At 43.7% G+C, this 20,281-nt stretch overlaps 1 protein-coding gene across 1 annotated transcript in view; it reads right to left on the reverse strand.

Moving 5' to 3' along the window:
• Positions 1–20,281, reverse strand: part of EFCAB6 (EF-hand calcium binding domain 6) — a 148,405-nt gene that overhangs the window by 119,938 nt on the left and 8,186 nt on the right. Inside the window, exons 5-6 of the mRNA XM_063134330.1 lie at positions 15,603–15,739; positions 2,866–2,984 (exon numbers count right to left, since the gene is read on the reverse strand). Coding sequence (XP_062990400.1) covers positions 2,866–2,984; positions 15,603–15,739 — 256 coding nt within the window. The remainder of the gene's footprint in view (positions 1–2,865; positions 2,985–15,602; positions 15,740–20,281) is intronic.

The raw sequence follows: 20,281 nt of genomic DNA on the forward strand, positions 1-20,281 counted from the left end.
CTCTGAATTTTCCTCCAACACCACAGTTCAAAAGCATCTATCTTCCTTCGCTCAGCTTTCCTTATGGTCCAGCTCTCGCAGCCATAGGTTACTACGGGGAATACCATTGCTTTAGCTATGTGGAAGCTATGCAATCCCTGAACTTGTCTCATCACCTTTGGGGAAGCTTGCTCATCCAAACGTATATAAAGGGACACTGTCATTCAGAATCTTAGGATACGTTCACTACATGTGAACATAAGATTCCTAGACCACACAACCTCTGCAGCCCAAAGTTGAGTAAGATTTGTCTATCTTTGCTATTTTGGATGGCGGTAAAAATCATTTTTGCAACACGTTGAGCGGTATCTCTGTGCATTTAGCTGATGTGGCACCCAGACTAAATGTAAAGAAGCATTTTCTATTTTCATGTGAAAATATTCCTCCTTCTCAAATATGTAAGTTGAGTTACGAAAATCAAAAGTCACAAACGTTCAGCTTAGCTGCAGTAGAGACTTCGTAAACTTTGGAAACTGTCTTTTTCCTTCTTATATTTTTACGAAATTCTCCCAGGTATATGAGTATTTAGAGAAATTAGTTTATGTTACCTTTATACTAATCTAAGCCTCGAGGCTACCAGCAACTACAAGGGTCAGAAGGGCGTACTGATTTTACCATTGACAAGCCCAACAGAAGAATAACACCCAAACTATTTTTTTTTAAAAAAATCCAGTTTACCAAAACCTTGACTACATTTAACAATTCTTATGTTTACCTGGGTTGTAGCAGTAAAGCCTAAAGTTTAACTTTAGGACATTTTATGATGCAACACACACACACCACCCACCCACACACCAATGTTGCATTTATCTCACTAATACAGCATCAGCATGGATAAATGCTGTTACTGTCATCAGCATTCAAATCTTCATTGAGAATAATCAAATATTTAATACTCTCCTGCAAATCAAAGAATAAGCAGTTAAGTAGTTTGAGATCTCATCTTTTGAAACTGAAATGCTTTTTTACAGTATTTTTAGTGAATTACATGGAAGTTTCACATAAGTACTTGCGAAAGATTAAATAATAACAGAAGGTAAAATGAGGGTGCTCCCCTAACCCCCTGCCATGCACACACACATTCTTTTTTCTTCCTAAGTCATGATTTTCTATTTCGGACTGACAAGATTGGAGTATGGCATTTGATTCTACAGCCTCTAGAGAACTTTGCACAAGGTATTTTGTGTGCTCAACTGCTTCAACGGGAGTTAAATGAAAGCACTCGTTTCCTTGAGGATCTGGCCCATTTCTGCAAGCTACCTTAAAGCATCAGCCATACTCAGCTCAGCCCCTGCTATATCCTTCCAACTTTATTCCTTCTCCTTGACTCTCCACTCAGGAGATTTTGTGCCGTAACAATAATTTTACTACTACAGTGTTGAAAACTGAGACTGCCCAATACTTAATTTCTTAAAAAAAAGAGAGAAGCGTTGGAGCTGAAATATACTCCTCTTGACTCTAAAAGGTAAAGTGGCAGCTCAGAGTGTGAGCTGTCACCTCAGGAAATGACATGAAGAGGAAATCTCAAAGGCGCACAGGAACTAGATGGTTTATGCAGGCCCGTTGCATTTTGAGACAAGAGACCCTTCCTCAAGGGAAACATAAAATAGTTTCTTCAGAGAAACTGCTGAAGCAGCCTTACATATCGCCTCAGTCACTAAGATGACTTCGGAGAAACTATGATCTCTCAGCTTCAGTCCCTCCCATTTGCTATATGGAATAATAAAAACTGTTCCTTAAGATCTTCTTCAGAGCCCTAGTCTGAGTGGGCATTCAAATGAAGTCAGGCAGGTACCAGGGAAAAGGGGCTTCTCGGTGGTGGCACCCCAGCTACGGAATAGCCTCTCCAGAGAGATTTGCCTGGCACCTTCTTTATGGTCATTTCTTCCCTGGGTGAAAACCTTTTATTTACCCAGGCTTTTAAAATAATTTATAATTTTAATATCTGGGCTTCCAATGCCTGATTCATGTTTTATTATACGTATACTTACGCTGTTAAACTGATTTTTCCCCTATCTCGAGGGGAAAATGCTGCTTTAATTGAGTTATATTTTATTACTTTATTTCTGTGAGCTGTTCAGAGAACACGTTATTGAAAGTGATTATATGAATACTGTTACTGCTGCTATTGAAACATACTCCCACCACCACAACCCCAAGGAAGTAAGGTTGGTCATGGTCACTCAGTAGTGTATATGTTCAGAGTCACTCTATTTTATTATTATTTCGCATACCCAAGAACTAGGCCTATTTATTTACCGCCTGTCACTGAGTTGGTAAACCTGCTTCTCGGTTATACCATTTCAGACTGCAGATATAGAGGAGACTTGTATGACTGAATGCTCCCTAAAACAAAAAAAAATCTTTCCACATAGGACACTAGTGTCAGGGAGAAACATTCAAACAGATGAGCCCCAACCTGTAAGCTGAAGTGATACAAGCCAGATATAGGTTTACTACCATGGTAAGAATTGGGCCTTAGTTTGCGGGTGATAGCAAGCTAGACCCTGCAGGACTGTCCATAATGCTGTGAAAACAGAAAATTGAGCCTGACAATACACATCAAGGAATTCCTATATGTTGTAAACAATTCAGATTTCTTGACAGACAAACCAATGTCTGTCATGAAGTTAGAATACTTGAACTCCACTTATTTAAAGGATAGCTCCTCTTTTCAGAACTTTTAAAATACAGAGAGTATGTTGGCTGTCACTTCTTTCAAATACCATGTTGCCCGATATATTAATTTGGGAAACCAAATTTTATTTGATCTTGGTGAAAACATGATTTACTGCTCTTCCATCCAATCTCCTTACAAATACCTACCTGAATCTGGACTTTCTGACATTCTTTTCTTTTTTTTGTCCAAATGTATGCCAAGATACTGCAAAAACTCTTTATAATTCAGTGTGTTGGTTCGACAAATACAGTATCGATTCCACAGCCTAAAAATAAAATCAAACAAACCTAAATTTAATATATCTAAAGTAAAATACTGGAGAATAATATTTACACCTCTATAAATAATGTAAGAATTAAAGTAAGACGTGAGTGACATTTTCTCTTTAGTTTATATATTAAGTTTTCCCTCTGGGATTATTTGTTTAGCTGTTTAGCCTGCTTGACCATTCGGTAGTTGAAGATACCTTACAGTGTAATATACTTGTTTTACTTAAAAACAAACACCCAATCTAAATTCGTATTCCCCACCCAATCTCCAAATAGCTTAGGGCAAAGCATCATGGTAATCATCCCAATTTTCACAGCAACCCTGGTAGATCAGCCTAAAAGCATGTCTAGACGAGGGCTTATCCCAGGGATCACCCAGGGATCATCGCTGTGCATCCACATGACGCACAGGGGATCCTGGGGGCAGGGAGGGATGTTCCCTCCATTTCCCTGGGATAACTGGGACGGCTTTTACCTTGTTTTTCCCCGCAGTCTCAGGATCATGTGGACGTGTGGGCAGCCATCCCAGTTTCATCCCAGCTCCTTGCAAGGAAATGCAAGGAGCCGGAAACCAGACACAGGGCACGGAGCTCTTCAAGCACTCTGTGACTATTGGGGTGGGGAGGGGAGCAGGGGAGGGGCTTTTTTTAAAAAAAACCACTTACCTTTGCGCTGGTGCAATCCAGGTCCTGTTCTTAAAAAAAATGGCGGCCATGACATCCTCCTTCCTCCCGGGACGTCGCGTACCGAGTGATTGGACTGAGGGGGAGGATCTCGTGATCAGCATATCGTGAGATCCTCCCTCTCCATCCACTCCCCTGGTGTAGACATGCTCTAAGTGATATTAACTGGCCTGAGTATTTTTTCTTATGAGACACAACTCACAAAAACAAGGACAGTCACTCGCTCTTAATAAATGCCCTAGTTATTGTGGACATATATTGCCAAACATAACCAAGACATAAACATTCTGAATGGGCGGCAACCCTGACAATGTTAAGAGCCTGTCTGGATCAGACTGAATCAAGTCCCACGTTCTATTGCAGTGGTCAGCCAGAGGCCCTCAAGTGCTACTTCTATGAACTTCCCAGAGGCAACAACCCTCTCCTCTTGCTTATCCCCAATCCCTGGGGGCTAAACGAGATATTAAATGGGAGAAGTATATTATTATTTAATAGCCTCCTGATTTCTTTTTAAAGTAGCCACAGATGCTGGCAGTTTAACTGAAGGAGGAGCAGAGGCTGTTTAAGTTTTTCAGCATCATCTTTTTGCTCAGAATTGTATTTGTTTCCTTTTCCATCTGTGGGGGGGATGATACGGATACCCTTAACCTTGGGCGGATCCACACGTCGTTCCGAAATCGCTTAAGTTCGCCTTTTTAAAGAACGTTCCTAAATGAAGCGGCTCTTTCTTATTGCTTGATGCGGCTTTTCTTTCGTTTCGTTTCGTCTGTGCGGTTCACACTTCTGTCCCTTCCGTCCCAAATGGGCGTTTCTTAGGGGCTGGCTTTGGGGGATGCTTGTGACGTTCTCTCTTGACTAATTATCTTTTTAAAATAATTCCTCCAAACCCAGAATTCCCTGTTTGGTCATTCGTTGTGATCTTTGTGGAGAAGATGGCTAGCCAAATGGAGTTAGTCAGCATCATGGCTGTTTCCATCAATTTACTCCTATGTGCTCTTCGAGCACTGTCTGTGCTCGAGGATGATTACCACCGTCGCCGCTCGCAACTCCTTAAAATCATGAACATGCACCAGAGACGGAGGATGCTGTTCCTGCAGCAGCTGGAGCAGGAGAGGAACTTTGTTGTGTTAGGCACAGAGTTCATTCGTCTCCCTGCTTTTTTCAGACGCTACTGGGTCCGTCCCAGTAGCAAGGATTGGTGGGAGAATTTAGTTCTGAAAGTATGGAACGACGAAAGGTGGATCGAGAGCTTCAGTTTGAAATCGTTGCTGAGCTGACTCCTGCACTCCAGAGGAACCAGACGGCCAGGAGGCAGCCGCTTTCAGTGGCTAAGCGTGTGGCAATTGCTATTTGGAAGCTGGCTAACCCGGGGTTCTATAAAAATGCAGCAGAGCAGTTTGGGGTTGGCCGCTCAACAGTTGGCGAGGTCTTTGTTGAAGTGTGCTTGGCAATGGAGCTAGTTCTCCTTCGTCGCACAGTCTATCTTGGCGATCATCGAAAGGTATTTTTTATTTCTCCTAAGTAAAATTGGATGCACAAGTGAAAATGACGTTCAATTTTGCTCAGTGTTTCGGCATTCCCATTTTGTAATTTTTTTTTCAATTGTTCTCATCTATGCGCATAAGTGCATATACATTTAATAGTCTCCTTACAGAGCGCAGCGGAGTGCATGTATAGTGTTTAGCCGCAGAGCGCTGGCAAGTGTGCTTTGAACTCTATAGGCAAGGCTCAATTCTGGCGCGAAAAGCAGCCGCCATTTTTCCGCTTCACCTTTACAGCCAGGTATCCATTCTCCTCGCCATTCCCAGTTGTAATTCTTTTTTTCAAGTGTTATGACCCATGCGCATAAGTGCATATTCGTTTAATAACATTATCTATGTTAACATTACTGGTGGTTTAAAAATTGACTATCATTTTTAAATACAGGTAATGGACGGCTTTGCAGCGTTGGGATTTCGGGGAGCCTGCGGAGCCACCGATAGATGCCATATTGAAATAGTTTGTCCCATAAGACAAGGCAACGATTTCATCAATCACAAAAACTATTATTCCATGATTCTGCAGGGGACTACGGACCACACTGGCCGCTTCACCCATATTGACATGGGGTGGAGTGGAAGGAACCACGATGCCCATGTATTCAGAAATTCATCCCTCTTTGAGGCAATGGATGCAGGACTTTTTTGCCCCTCAAATGAGGTCTGGAGAATTGGGGACGTCGAAGTGCCGCCTTTCATTGTTGCTGATGGGGCTTATCCGTTGCAGAAATGGCTTATGAAGCCCTACGGTGGTAATCTTGAGCCACCGCAAGCTCACTTCAACTACTGCCTCAGCCGTGCCCGGAACGTGGTCGAACGTGCCTTTGGGAGGCTGAAGAGCAGATGGAGGTGCCTCAGTTCTCAGTTGGAAGTTGCGGAGGAAAATGTTCCCTCAGTTATTACCGCTTGCGTAATTATGCACAACATCTGTGAAGCCAGAGATTACGCAATCATTAACAGAGACGGACCTCTAGACCGTATTACACTGGCGACCCTAGGACAACCCTATGTTAATGATGCAAACGAGCGTCTAGCTGAGGGAACAGAGGTTAGGGATGCAATTTGCACATACTTGTGGTGCCAGAGGGAGTTGCGTCGGTAAAATTAAACTGAACTATAATTGCAATGTTGTTGCTGTATTCTCTCTCCGCGACTTTATGTTTTGTGTAACGTTCTTTCATATTGAATAAAATCATGGTTTTGGCAGCTGTAGTTTCGTTTTACATTATTATTCCTGCGCATGTCCGATTATCTGCAATTACTTCACCGGGTTTGTAGGGGGCGTAATTCAGGAAGCAAAGCACTTCCTGTACTATACCTCATGTATAGTAGAAAATGGCCCCCAGGAGAGTTGCTTTTTGGCAATTCCATGAAATAGAGTTGCTGCTGGAGGAACTGCAAAAATCAGGCCATGCAGAGCGCCTAATGCGCAGCTCTAATTTAAAAATGATTCATATTTTTAAAAAAGCAGCCCAAACTCTGACCGGCGAGGGATACCCATGAAGTGCCATCCAAGCCCGCACAAAATTCAAAAATATAAAGGCAAAATTCTTTGAGGCCATGGAAAAACACGAAGGGCAACCCCCAAACCGTAATAGACCCATCTTTAATCATCAACTTTTCTGCGAGCGAGGACAGGTGAGGTCGGTTCCATTTACCTCAGTCGTTTCCGCTTTTGGCTTTCTCATTTCTAATTTTTTTTTTATTTGTTCTGATCTATGCGCATCAATGCATATTCGTTTAAAAGGCTCTTTACAGAGCGCCGGCTAGTATAGGCAAAGCCCCAAATCCGGCGCGAAAAGCACCCTCCATTTTTCCGCTTCACCTTTCCAGCCGGGGATGGGGGATGGGGCAGGTATTACAACTGGGAATTACAACTGGGAATGGCGAAAGAGAGAAGGCTGAGGAGAATGGATACCTGCCCCATCCCTCCTGCCTGGCTGGAAAGGTGAAGGGGGAAAATGGCTGCTTTTCGCGCCAGAATTGAGGGTTGCCTAGAGTTCAAAGCACACTAGCCTGCGCTCTGCGCCTATACACTATACAGAGACAACGCTGCGCTCTGTAAAGCGCCTATTAAACGACTATGCACGTATGCGCATAGTTCATAACCATTGACAAAAAGAATTACAACTGGAAATGGCGAAAGAGGGAAGGCTGAGGAGAATGGATACCTGCCCCCTCCCCCTGCCTGGCTGGAAAGGTGAAGGGGAAAAATGGAGGCTGCTTTTCGCGCCAGAATTGAGCTTTGCCTATAGAGTTCAAGGCACACTTTCCAGCGCTCTGCGGCTATACACTATACACGCACTCCGCTGCGCTCTGTAAGGAGAATATTAAACGTATATGCACCTATGCGCATAGGTCAGAACACTGAAAAAAAGAATTACAACTGGGAATGGCGAAAGAGGAAAGAGTGTACAGCCGCAGAGCGCAGGCAAGTGGGGTTTGAACTCTATAGGCAAAGCTCAATTCTGGCGCGAAAAGCAGCCGCCATTTTTCCGCTTCACCTTTCCAGCCAGGAATGGGGGATGGGGCAGGTATCCATTCTCCTCAGCCTTCTCTCTTTCGCCATTCCCAGTTGTAATTCCCAGTTGTAATACCTGCCCCATCCCCCATCCCCGGCTGGAAAGGTGAAGCGGAAAAATGGAGGCTGCTTTTCGCGCCGGATTTGGGGCTTTGCCTATACTAGCCGGCGCTCTGTAAAGAGCCTTTTAAACGAATATGCATTGATGCGCATAGATCAGAACAAATAAAAAAAAATTAGAAATGAGAAAGCCAAAAGCGGAAACGACTGAGGTAAATGGAACCGACCTCACCTGTCCTCGCTCGCGGAAAAGTTGATGATTAAAGATGGATGGTGTTGTTCGGACAGGAAATGTTATCGGAAGAGGAGAGGAAGTCAAAAGGCCACAAACAAAGTAAGTCTGGGGGGCGGGGCGGGGAGGAAAGAGCGACTAATTGTTTCACACCTTGGAAGAAGGGACGCCTTAAACTGACCTAAGACGGACTAAATAACAGCGCCCCAAAGCCGGGAAAAGGCGCTTTGAAAGTACGCCTGTGTGTCCCGATGAGCTTTGGGGCGCACTCCAGACACAAGCAAGCGATTTCGGAACGACGTGTGGATCCGCCCCTTTTCTCCTTAGGTGGAAGGACAGCAGGGTGTGTGTGTGCAATTTTAAAAGGGGGGGGGGGAAGCAGCCAGAAAAGAAAGGCTTAAACAGCACCAACACCCCATTCTGACACTCAGGTTCCTGAGGCAGGTTCCATTAAAACTAAATTGAAAGCCTGTTAACACATGTCTTCCATGTAACCTTTGGGCTGCTCCTGATATGCCAAGGTATATCATCTCTCTGAACATGGAGGTCCCAGTTAGCTATGATTGGAACCTGCAACAAAATGTTGCAGTGTATCCCAGGACTTAAGAGGAGGGTTCATGCTCAGGGCTCCAGCCAGCTTGGAACAAGAGCCTTGTACTGCTGGCCAGACTTCTTGGGATGGAAGGAGTTTCAGGAGTGCTGAATAAAAGGCACTTTTACTACCCCCACACACACACACCAGTCTACACCCCCAAGACCATTCTCTCCTGGGCTAGAGGGCTGCAAGCCTCAAACCTGAGCATTTAATGGTCACACAGAGAGGTTCTAGAGGATGGAGAAGGGAGAAGGTGGTCTTTTTCTTTCCTCTCTGTCTGAAACAGAGGGAGTGTTTTTAACTTCATAACAACCCTCCAGGAAACTTACAAGAAGCTATCAGGGGCTTGAGTATATCAATTCCCTTTCTTCTCCTCCCTTCCATTTTCCATCTTTGCGGGAAGGGCAGGTTGTTATCAGTTTACCACACACATTCCACGTCTCAGCCACAGACTTTGTGCCTAAACATAAGCCCCTGACATCGAATGGCATCCCCTGCCTCACGTCCACATGTTAGCTGTGCATGTTTGCAGGGGAAAAGCCTACATGGAGAGGTTGAGAGGTTCCAGCTCCCAGGGAAGAATACACATGCAGAGGTTCATAAGAGTAAGAACGTTTGAGAGACTCAACAGGGGGTGGAACAACACAGCACTAAGTTGTAGATGAAACTGATTACCCCAAACTAAAACACATCCAGCAGCCTATTTGCCAAGCCAACATAGACAACAAATATAAAAACCAAATAGAATATACCTATGTTAAGCACCAAGTGTCCTGGTAGAAAGGAAAGCCTTTTAACTTTGCTATTTTAAATTTGTATTTCTGCACTGCTGCTGATTTTATCCTGGTTGTGCTTTTATATTGTATTTTATATCATGTTTTTATACTGTTTTATACTTTGAATGGTTTTAATTTTTGTGAACTGCCCAGAGAGCTCCGGCTATTGGGCGGTATAGAAATGCAATAAATAAATAAATAAATTTCCCTGAAGACATCCATACTCAACACATGGACATCAAGGTCGGCGCCAGAGGCACCCCACACAACATCAGGGTTGGGGGGAAAGCCACGTGGCCCCACTCCCCAGTGAGCACACAAAGACCCCTTAACCTTTACAATGACGGAAGGGAGCTACAGTCTGCCTAACTTCAGGTTGCTTTAGACCATGCTCTCTCGTTCTCAGCTCAACTGCCTGTAAACTCACACATTCTTCTCAGGTAGTTTAAATATATATATTTCTTTTAATTCACAAATTTATATACTCCGGTGTACCAAAGTAATTCCTAGAATATGTAGAAACCACTCCTTTCGTTTTGGGTGGCCCCATTCCACTTTTAATGCTCCATCACACTGGGGGTTAACATGTTCCCTACCTTCGTGTTTTCATTCCTCAGTTACTTCCTCTTTCAAAAGAGGAAGTACCCAAATAGCACGAGGCCCATTGAGTCCACTGTTCTAATGGCGCTGCTTCTCCTGCACACAGCAGAAGAGAGCAGCAATTCCGAGTTTAAAAAACTTAATGAGTTTTTAAAGTTTTAAGACCCCTCGGACTTAATGAGGGTTTTTTTTGTCACGCAATGAAGGTCAGAAGGGGAGGAAGGCAGACGACATCATGTGAGGGACCTGAGCAAACTCCGTGAGTGCCCAGTAACGAGCGTACAACAAAACGCACATCGGATGGAGCTTACAAACTGGCAAACTGGGGATACTTGGCTCAGCAATACTACAAATGAGAAGGATCTTGGAATTGTTGTAGATCAGAAGCTGAATATGAGTCAACAGTGAGATATGGCTGCAAGAAAGGCAAATGCTATTTTGGGCTGCATTAATAGAAGTATAGCTTCCAAATCACGTGAGGTACTGGTTCCTCTCTATTCGGCCCTGGTTAGGCCTCATCTTGAGTATTGCGTCCAGTTCTGGGCTCCACAATTCAAGAAGGACGCAGACAAGCTGGAGCGTGTTCAGAGGAGTGCAACCAGGATGATCAGGGGCCTGGAAACAAAGCCTTATTTAGAGAGACTGAAAGAACTGGGCATGTTTAGCCTGGAGAAGAGAAGATGGAGGGGAGACATGATAGCACTCTTCAAAGACTTAAAAAGTTGTCACACAGAGGAGGGCCAGGATCTCTTCTCGATCCTCCCAGAGTGCAGGACACAGAATAACAGGCTCAAGTTAAAGGAAGCCAGATTCCAGCTGGACATCAGGAAAAACTTCCGACTGTTAGAGCAGTATGACAAAGGAACCAGTTACCTAGGGAGGTTGTGGGCTCTCCCACACTAGAGGCGTTCAAGAGGCAGCTGGACAACCATCTGTCAGGGATGCTTTAGGGGGGATTCCTGCATTGAGCAGGGGGTTGGACTCGATGGCCTTGTAGGCCCCTTCCAACTCTGCTATTCTGTGATTTTATGATTCTAAGTGCTATACCATCCAAAGGCGGTATTAGGTGGGGATGATAATCCTACATGGACCCAATCCTCTCTACACATTTTTTAAAATTCCTTCCCTACTGTAAATCCACATTGCTGGTACCTTCAGGAAAGGCCTGAATACAAACGTCGTAAACAAACAAGGTATTGTCCGGAGCCCCTTTAATCAAAGCTGTGGCATGAAGAGGGAGGGCTAGAATGCACAGAAGAAGCTAGAACATCTCGCCCACCCGCCCTGCCCTTTTGCAAGTTCCATGAGAGCAATGTTAAGTGAACTAACATTTAATTCCACTAAAGATGAATCCAGTTTGTTGTCTCATACATAAAAGTTACAAATCTCTGGAGTATAAATTTCATCATTTTTATTCAGCCTTAAATGCTCCAAATAAAAATTTGTGATCTTTTTTATGATGCTACTCACTACCATCAAAGTAATAACATCCATACAGATTTATCACATTCCAGTCTTCAATGCCAAGTACAAGATTTATTGTCAAATAAAGCCACATTTTGTTGTTTTTCATTGCCCTGCTTTAGAAAAGCACTACTTCTGTTCTGTAATTGCATGCACCAAATTATATAAAGGGTTTTTTTTCTTTTGTGATCTAATTCTGGAGAACATCCTGAGCACACACACACAAAGAGGAACACCAAACAGCGACGCCAGCTAGTAAAGATGGACTAAAATTGGTTTTGAGGTTGCTGGTAATGAGAGATATAAAATATTTAGAGAAAAGCAAAACAAATAAATAGTCTGTCCTAATTTCTTTCATTTTTTCCTGTAGGCTTCTGTCCAACTCAATGTTTCTGCAACTGCAGCTTATTAAAGCACCATGGACCTCCCAAATGGAAGTCATTCCAAACTCCAGGAGAATACATCCTCCTCAGATAGAACCGCTTACTGAAAGCACAACCAGCATATACATTTATCTTTCATTCTAGAAACATAGAGACAAGAGCCTGGCTCCTACCAGAAATCCACCCACACTCAATCCAGGCTTGATGTTGGGTCCACCTCTACAACAGAAATGAGGTGGGCATTAAACTTCCCTCTAACCCTTCCCCCTTCTCCCAATTCTACTCTCTTCCCTTTTTTTGTTTTGTTCTAAATAACAAACCTCCATCGACTCCAATGAAAACTTTTCTTCTTTTTTTAACCCCCACCCCAATGTGTGGTATTTCAGTGATGGGAGGTTTGATCCTCTCCCAGTGTACACTGGTCCTCATCCAAATTGGATCTGCATGCAATTACACTAAGTAAAGAAAACTATCAGCCTCCGCTACACAATACATAACGTAATGTGCAGTTATACCGTAAGGTGATAAAATAAACTCAACTACTTCATGCTGTATGCAGGGGATATTTTCTTAATGTTCTGCATGTGAAAAAAAGAAGAAGAACCCTCTTGTTCCAGACAGAAAAGTAGCACACGAGGAGGAAGATTAATAACCACCTCTTTGCCTCTATTTTTCTATTTACAGAGAAGGTTTTCCCCCCACCCCACATACAGGGCCAGCGCTGCCACAGAGGCAGCTCAGGCAGCGGCCTAGAGCGCCAAGGTAAGAGGGGGTGCCGAACGTCACGCCCGGAAGCCGCTCTCCCACAGCAGCTCTGAGAGGGCGGGTTCTGGGCACGCCATTCCAAAGCCGCCCGCCTGCCCCACCACCCCAGTGTCATGGCTTCAAAGCCAGGAGCGGCTTCCGGCTGGGTGCTGGCTTTGAAGCCAGGACACTGAGGTGGGGGAGTGGGTGGGCGGCTTCGGAACGGCGCACCCAGCCAGAAGCCGCTCTGGGAGAGCGGCTTCCGGGTATGCCTTTTTGAAGCCGGCCGTCTGGCCGGCCCCTCTCCCCAGCGTCCTGGCTTCGCTTCGGCTGGGCAGGTGAGATGGCACCCCACGCCCAGGTACGCTGAGGTGGGGATGGGGTGGTGACGCTGGGGGTGGGTAAGTGAAAGCAGCTCACCTGCCTAGGGCGCAAAATAGTCTGGCACCAGCCCTGCCCACATAGGAGAGTTTAAAAGGCCATCCTCCCCCTGCCATTTCAGGACTCTACCACTTCATTTTGCTTCACGTGTAGCCTTGTTCACTCATTTTTTCATGCCTATGGAAAGGGTGCCCTTGGTTTGCTCATCATGCAAACTGAGGACACCCTTGAGCTGTTTAACTATCCACACATCCAACAGATCCCAAACCTGTTCCTGACTGGTCCTCAGTGTAAAACACCCTCCTTCACCAATTATGCAGAGGCTACACCTCCAATAACACCACGATAGCATTCAAACTTCCCTACTTATCCGTGAGTGCCAATCAGAGTGCTGCTAAGTAAAAGCAAGCCAATTTCACATACAACCAATCTAACCATCTCTAAGCTCACATATCTACTTAGGCGAGACAGTATGTATACCACAGTGCCAAAGCAGTGAAAGAAAAAACCCAGCTTTAACTCACTAAAAAGGACATTTAAATAGGGTGACCATATGGAAAGGAGGACAAGGCTCCTGTATCTTTAACAGGGAATTTTAAAGGGCATTTCAGCAGGTGTCATCTGTATGCATGCAGCATCTGGTGAAATTCCCTCTTCATCACAACAGTTAAAGCTGCATGCATACAAATGACACCTGCTGAAATGCCCTTTTCTATGCAACTGTTAAAGATACAGGAGCCCTGTCCTCCTTTTCATATGGTCACCCTAATTTAAAGAGAAGCAGCAAAAGTCCAGCCATTCTAGCTCAGAGAATATGCCTGAAGGTATGTAAGCAACAACTGCTGAAATAGCAGAAGCCACAAGAGATGTATGAATAAGATTTCTAATGGATGGGGGTTAACTCTTCAGTTGCCTGTAAAGGTTTAGTGCAGTGGTTCCCAAAGTGGGCAGTACTGCCCCCTTGGGGTGGGCGGGATTGCATAGGGAGGCATTAAGAAGCAAGGGGGTGGCAGCGGGGTGCTAAGAGGCAAAGGAGCGGCAGGTGGGCGCTCGAGCTGGTCTTTTCCGAGAAGCGCCTCTCCAGAAGGTCTTAAAACCCCGGGACATTTTTATGAGAGAAGGTAGTTTGGTCCCAAGCCATATAGGGGAAGAATCCACACATGTATTAATACCATTTAAAAAGAGTCCTTTTAACGGTAAATTGAAATTTTTCAAAAGCACCAAAACACTAATGATGCAAAACAGAGGTGTTCACTCTTTTCCCTCCCTCCCTCGGCAAGCCTGCGGCGGGTGCTTCCCATTTAAAGGCGCCGCGTGCAGGGGGCACTGGGCATGAGTTTGTAGAACCAAGGGGGCAGTTACCTGAATTTTTTTGGGAACCACTGGTTTAGTGCATCAAGTGTGATCTTTCCCGAAGTAGTCTTATTTAGCAACAGTTATCCATGACCTAGTTATATCATGCTTAGACTACTGCAACACACTCTACATAGGGCTACCCTTGAAGGGTGTCTGGAAGCTTCAATTGATGTAAAATTGGCAACTAGACTGCTAACCATTGTATGATATTGAGATCATATTATAGTAATATTGAAAGATCTGCCCAGGTTGTGAACTGTTTTCAGGGCTCAATTCAAAGATTAGTTTTAATCTAGGGTGACCATATGAAAAGGAGAACATGGCTCCTGTATCTTTAACAGTGGTAATGAAAATGAAATTTCAGCAGGTGTCATTTGTAGATATGGGGAATCTTGGGAAATTTCCTCTTCATCACAACAGTTAAAGCTGCAGGAGCTATACTAGAGTGACCAGATTTAAAAGAGGGCAGGGCACCTGCAGCTTTAACTGTTGTGATGAAGAGGAAATTCCCCCAAGTTCCCCATATCTACAAATGACACTTGCTGAAATTTCCTTTTCAATACCACTGTTAAAGATACAGGAGAACTGTCCTCCTTTTCATATGGTAACCCTTTTTAATCTCTAAATGGCTTAGGCCCTGACTATCTAAGGGACTATCTGTCTCATTATGAACCTGTTCAGTTACTAAAACCTGCAGGATCACAGAATCATAGAACAGTAGAGTTGGAAGGGGCCTATAAGGCCATCGAGTCCAACCCCCTGCTCAATGCAGGAATCCACCCTAAACCATCCCTGACAGATGGTTGTCCAGCTGCCTCTTGAAGGCCTCTAGTGTGGGAGAGCCCACAACCTCCCTAGGTAACTGATTCCATTGTCGTACTGCTCTAACAGTCAGGAAGTTTTTCCTGATGTCCAGGAGAGGCTCTCCAGAGGACACTGCTGCCTGCAAGAGGTTCATTTAGCCCCTAAACCACCCAGCGCTCCGGGTTCACATATCACAAGAGCAGCCTATGATCGGGGAGATCATGGGTTGTAAAATTAAAGTGAAAGTTAGGAGTGTTCTGGAGGCAGCCCACTCACTCCTGCTCATGTGTGACAAATCGTGGGTTAATTAATTCAACAACACATGCAAATTGCGTCACTGTTAAATCTTAGATTGATGATCCTAAATGCAAGCAGCTGTGGCAAGGAAAATTGTTGAGTATCATAGACATAACATGAATGCAAAGCGTGTCACTCCACAATGGCTTTACAAGCATCCTTAACTTGTTCTTTACTTACTTATCATACTCACAGTCCGTCATCCTGAAGCAGTTGACCTCAAGGATCCTTCTCAGCTCATGCCGCTGAATCTGTCCATTTTGATTGTAATCAAAAAGTCTACAGGTCTTGATAAAGCGTTTCATCTTTTTGGAAATCTATAGAGTGTTTTCAAAAGGTGCATGATAAAATAAGCAAGTGGTTGATAATAAAAGCTGAGTTTAAGGTATTAAACAAGTGTGCTGATATCAACTTTTTCCTCTCTTTCACAACACGCTTCATAAAAGCACAGCCCACCAAAACACACCCCAGTCTTTCAGATTTCTCTCTTGAGCATGAGAAAAGCACACTTTTCATTTACCAAATGCTGTGAAAGTAATCTTCCCCATACATCATACTTGGGAAAGTCAAAATTCTCTTTCCAGAAGTAGAAATGAGTTTCAACTACTATTCATTTCTACTGAACAAATGAGCAGTACGTATACAATACCTTTGTTCAGCTACTGAAACCTACAGATTGATTGAAAACAAAAAGTTCCTAGGCTTAACAAAACGTGTTAAGATAGGGGAAGGGATTGTAAGCCTATCTTAAATAAGAGTTTAGGTGGAATGTACTAAATAGTTGTGATATTAGATGTACTAATTATTTGCATTCTGCATACAGGAGAGTGAAAAGCTTTTTCTCTGGAACAGGGGAAGAGGGATGTTAGAGTTCTTTCCAAATTGTTCCAAAGATAAAACCTGCGACATTTGCATTCCCTTATTTCAAGGGTGGGCAGAAAGAAGCTCCAGATGTTTGGACTTCAACTCCCAGCATTCCTGACCATTGGCCCTGATGTCAAGCACCTCTGGTCATTGAAGTCCATCTGGAGATCTACCTCCTGCCCAGCCCTGCCTTATTTCTTCCTTCCTCAGCATATAGCAACATACTGAGACGAGCCTGTCAAAAAAATGCCTGTGAGGTAGCTCTACGCTTATCTTTACACACAATTTCCATTTCCATCTCCTTATGTTTGCAAGTAAAATCCTTTGTTAAATGTGGCATGCCATCCAACATTTCACAGATACGTTCAGGGATCGGTTGCTTGGAAGGCAAGGATCTGCACTGTCACGAAATGAAGTGTTAGAGGTGGATATGTGTCTGTTACAGAGATAAATGAAACCTTTCTGGAAGCCATGTCACACTCCCATATCTTCATGAGCGCCCATTAGGGGAAAGTAGAGGGAGGGAAAGAGGTTCATGCATGAGAGTGTGCAAACGATACCGTCAAGTCACCAGTGATGATCCAATAGGAGCACCTATATATCCCTAGGTAGGTTCCAAATTTTGAGTGATTATTGTTCTACAGGTAATGGTAGTACATCAAAAGGGCATTATATGGCAAAGCAGAACCTAGTGCTCCAAGGAGATCCATTTCTGCCAGTGGTGTCCAATTCTTTTCTTATGAGTTAAAGAATGTTTTGTGCATCCAATGGAGTTCCTCACTTAAGCTAGGTTGGCCCCTATGTTATTGGCCTTTATGTGGCTAGTAAAAACTATACAGTTGCATCAAACCTTCAATGATTCATGCTGTTCCTTGATTTTAGAGGGCTCTCCTGTTTTATTGTAATGTAGGTATTTCATTTGGTTTCTTTATAGCTTTTTGGAAAGTGTTGTATCTTTTATTGGCCTTGTTGTAAATTGCCCCTGGCAGTCTTGGAGTGGAGGGGTGATTCAAAAAAACATTAAATAAATAAATAAAATTCTATGTGCAAGGAGTTGGGCAACTGAACTTTAACCTAAAATGCTCTTAGCCTAATCCAAAGGGTTTCCTAATGGGATTTTTCACTGTGCCCAGGGAGCGTTTCCTAAAATAGCAGGCGGCTGCTCCAAAACATACATGGAGCCTTTCCCCACCCCAAGGCTCTTCCATTTCCCTTTGCTGTGAACCCAGGAACATGCAGTGCTTACAGTACAATTCCTCACTGTGCACAGGGAGCACTGGCACAAAGAACGGGGCAGCTCCTACTATGCGAACAGGCTGTGTGGCGTATTCTCCAACCTAAAAGTGCTTTCCAAATCCATGTAAAGGGTTTGAGGCTTTAAAAAAAATTTAAATTAGTGAAAAAGACAGATAAACGTTCCTAAACAAATATACCTGTGTCTCATCCCTTATGTTATATGTCTGGGCTATTTTCTACAAAATCTTTAATTAAAGTTTTTCTTTGGAATTGTCCCCATGAAGGCTAAAAGGATGATATTATTATTATTTTTTAAAAAATGCACGTACACAAACCCAAACTAGGGAAGGGGCACAGCTGTGCATATATGAAGTGCTATTCAGCACCAAATGAATTGGAACAAAATAAGTACCGAGACTGTTATTCTCTTAGTTTTGGCTCCATATTCTCAATAGCACCGTCTAACTTGTCACTTTATATTGATTCCATCTGTTTACACTCTGCAGAGGGTTGGCTTCCTACGGCGAACGTTTCCTATTTACCAGCTGGTAAAGATGGGCCAAACCAGATAGGAAAGAATTAGATTATTTTCAGATCCTCATAAACATAAAATGGGGGGGGGAGGGGCAGTGGGGAGAAGAGGAATTAACAGGAGAAGCAGGGGATGGGGGATGGAGACCCAGGAGTGATGACGGTGTGATAGCCAAGTGCTCTTTCTCTCTCTCATTCTCTCTCTCGTTCTACTTTTTTTAAAAAAAAAAAACCCTCTAAGTCTGCTTTATGTTTCTCTGGCAATTTAAAAGGGCCTTATGTTGGTTGAAAGATATTTTCTCTTTAACATATGGTTGATTATTGCATTTGTGACACTCCTGTTGGTGAAACGGCAGTCTGATCCCTGATGCCGGTCTTCTTAAAAGATTTTTTTTAAAAAAAATCAGGCCTGCAAAACTAGTGACCCAGAAAGATGGATAGAGTCCACTAGTTACATATGGTGGTCCCCCAAATTCACTTAGGGATGTACAGATTTTGTTAAATCCAATCCGTTTGTGTTTCATGTGTTGTCAGATGACTTTCGTTCCCTTGCCTGCTCATTGAAAGAAATTGATTTTTTTAAGGATGTACAAGAATTTTGTTCCTGTCAGAAAATGTGCATTGGGGCTAATGCGTACTTGCGCAAATCCCCCCTCCCCCCCAAAAGAAAAAAGCTGGTCCGTAAGTCTGCAGAATCAGCATGACTCTGAAAAATCCGATCCTCTGCGGAATCCTCAGGCTGGATTCATAGAAATGCGAAATTCATTTACACTTGTTGGAGATGGCCCCAACATCCTTAGTCTCACTAAATTTCCTGGTTTTCCAGTATCCCTAGGACTGCAAAAACGGGGTGTGGGAGAGAGTGTCATGCAATTGGTTGATGGATAAATTTGGTTCAGGAGAGAAACACAAGTTCTGCAAGCCTGAAAAACATGAGGGAATTCCAAAAAACTGAAGGACGTGATCCAGACAGTGTTACATGTGTCCGGCGATGCTCCTCTTTGCATGCGGAGGAGTGGATTTCAAATTTTCTGCCTTTGGGGAACTGTTTCCTCATCAACGATGAAGAAAGAGCGTTAGTATGCGCACACATGCATTAGACTTTTTTTTAGGACTGAGCCCTCTTCCCAGGGTCTCTAGAAATAACATCCCTTGGAGGGATGAGGTGTTGATGATGCATCTCCATGACTGTAGTGCACATGCTTGCAAATGCACAAAAATTCCTAGAAAATGCCGGTTCACTTTACATTGCGCGCACACACACTTATCTGGATGGTAAATATTTCTGAATTAGGGCTCATCAACACCAAGCAGATATTCCACTATGAAAGCGGTATGAAAGCAGTATACAAAATGCAGGAGTCACACTACTGCTTTATATTGGTAATGAAGTGCACTGACAACTGTTGGGGCCCATGACACATACCATATACCGCTTTCATAGTGCTATATCCTGCTTGGTGTAGATGCATCATGGGCCCCAACAGTTGCCAGTGCACTTCAGTCCCATGAAAAAGCAGTGGTGTAGATCCTGCAGTGCACTTCAATACCGCTATAAAGCAGTAGTGTGGCTCCTGCCTTTTATATACCGCTTTCATACTGCTTTCATAGTAGAATATCCTGCTTGGTGTAGAGGAGCCCCTAGTCTGAACTGCAACTAATCTGTGGTAAATACAAGCAATTCCATAGTGAGATTAGACATTCCATTAAACATTCTTCTTGGTTTGTTTTTTTAAAGAAACTGTTAGATCAGTTTACTAAGACCCCCTGTTTCAGAAGGCAGAGCGCAACAAGTTGTTGTGAAGTAAAATAATACAGGCTTGGACATGATGCTGAACCATTGTTTCATATTATGAGAACAAGCTTGCTCAAGCCTCGGTCTCATGCACTTCCTCCCCTCAATGCATTTCAAGAATTTGAAGGGACCAAATTCTTTTGTGGGGCGAAAATAGGGCTGCTCTCCCATCACGAAATTAGCTGAACGTTCCACACTGACACCAGACCACTTAAAAGTCCCACTTACATATTATCTCTCTCCCATTTCCACCTATGATTCACGTAAGCAGGGCTCCTTGTGACCGGGCATCAATGTAGCGCATCTGGCATATAAATGACATTATTTGCAAGATGAAGGAGAAGGGTGCCTGCCTGCTCCCCCACTTGCAAGTTTGCCGCTACCAAGTAGGCCTGGACAGCAACACACACTTCATACTCAAAAGAACATTGAG

This window comes from Elgaria multicarinata, chromosome 9 (genome assembly GCF_023053635.1).
Source record: "Elgaria multicarinata webbii isolate HBS135686 ecotype San Diego chromosome 9, rElgMul1.1.pri, whole genome shotgun sequence".
Lineage (NCBI taxonomy): Eukaryota > Metazoa > Chordata > Lepidosauria > Squamata > Anguidae > Elgaria > Elgaria multicarinata.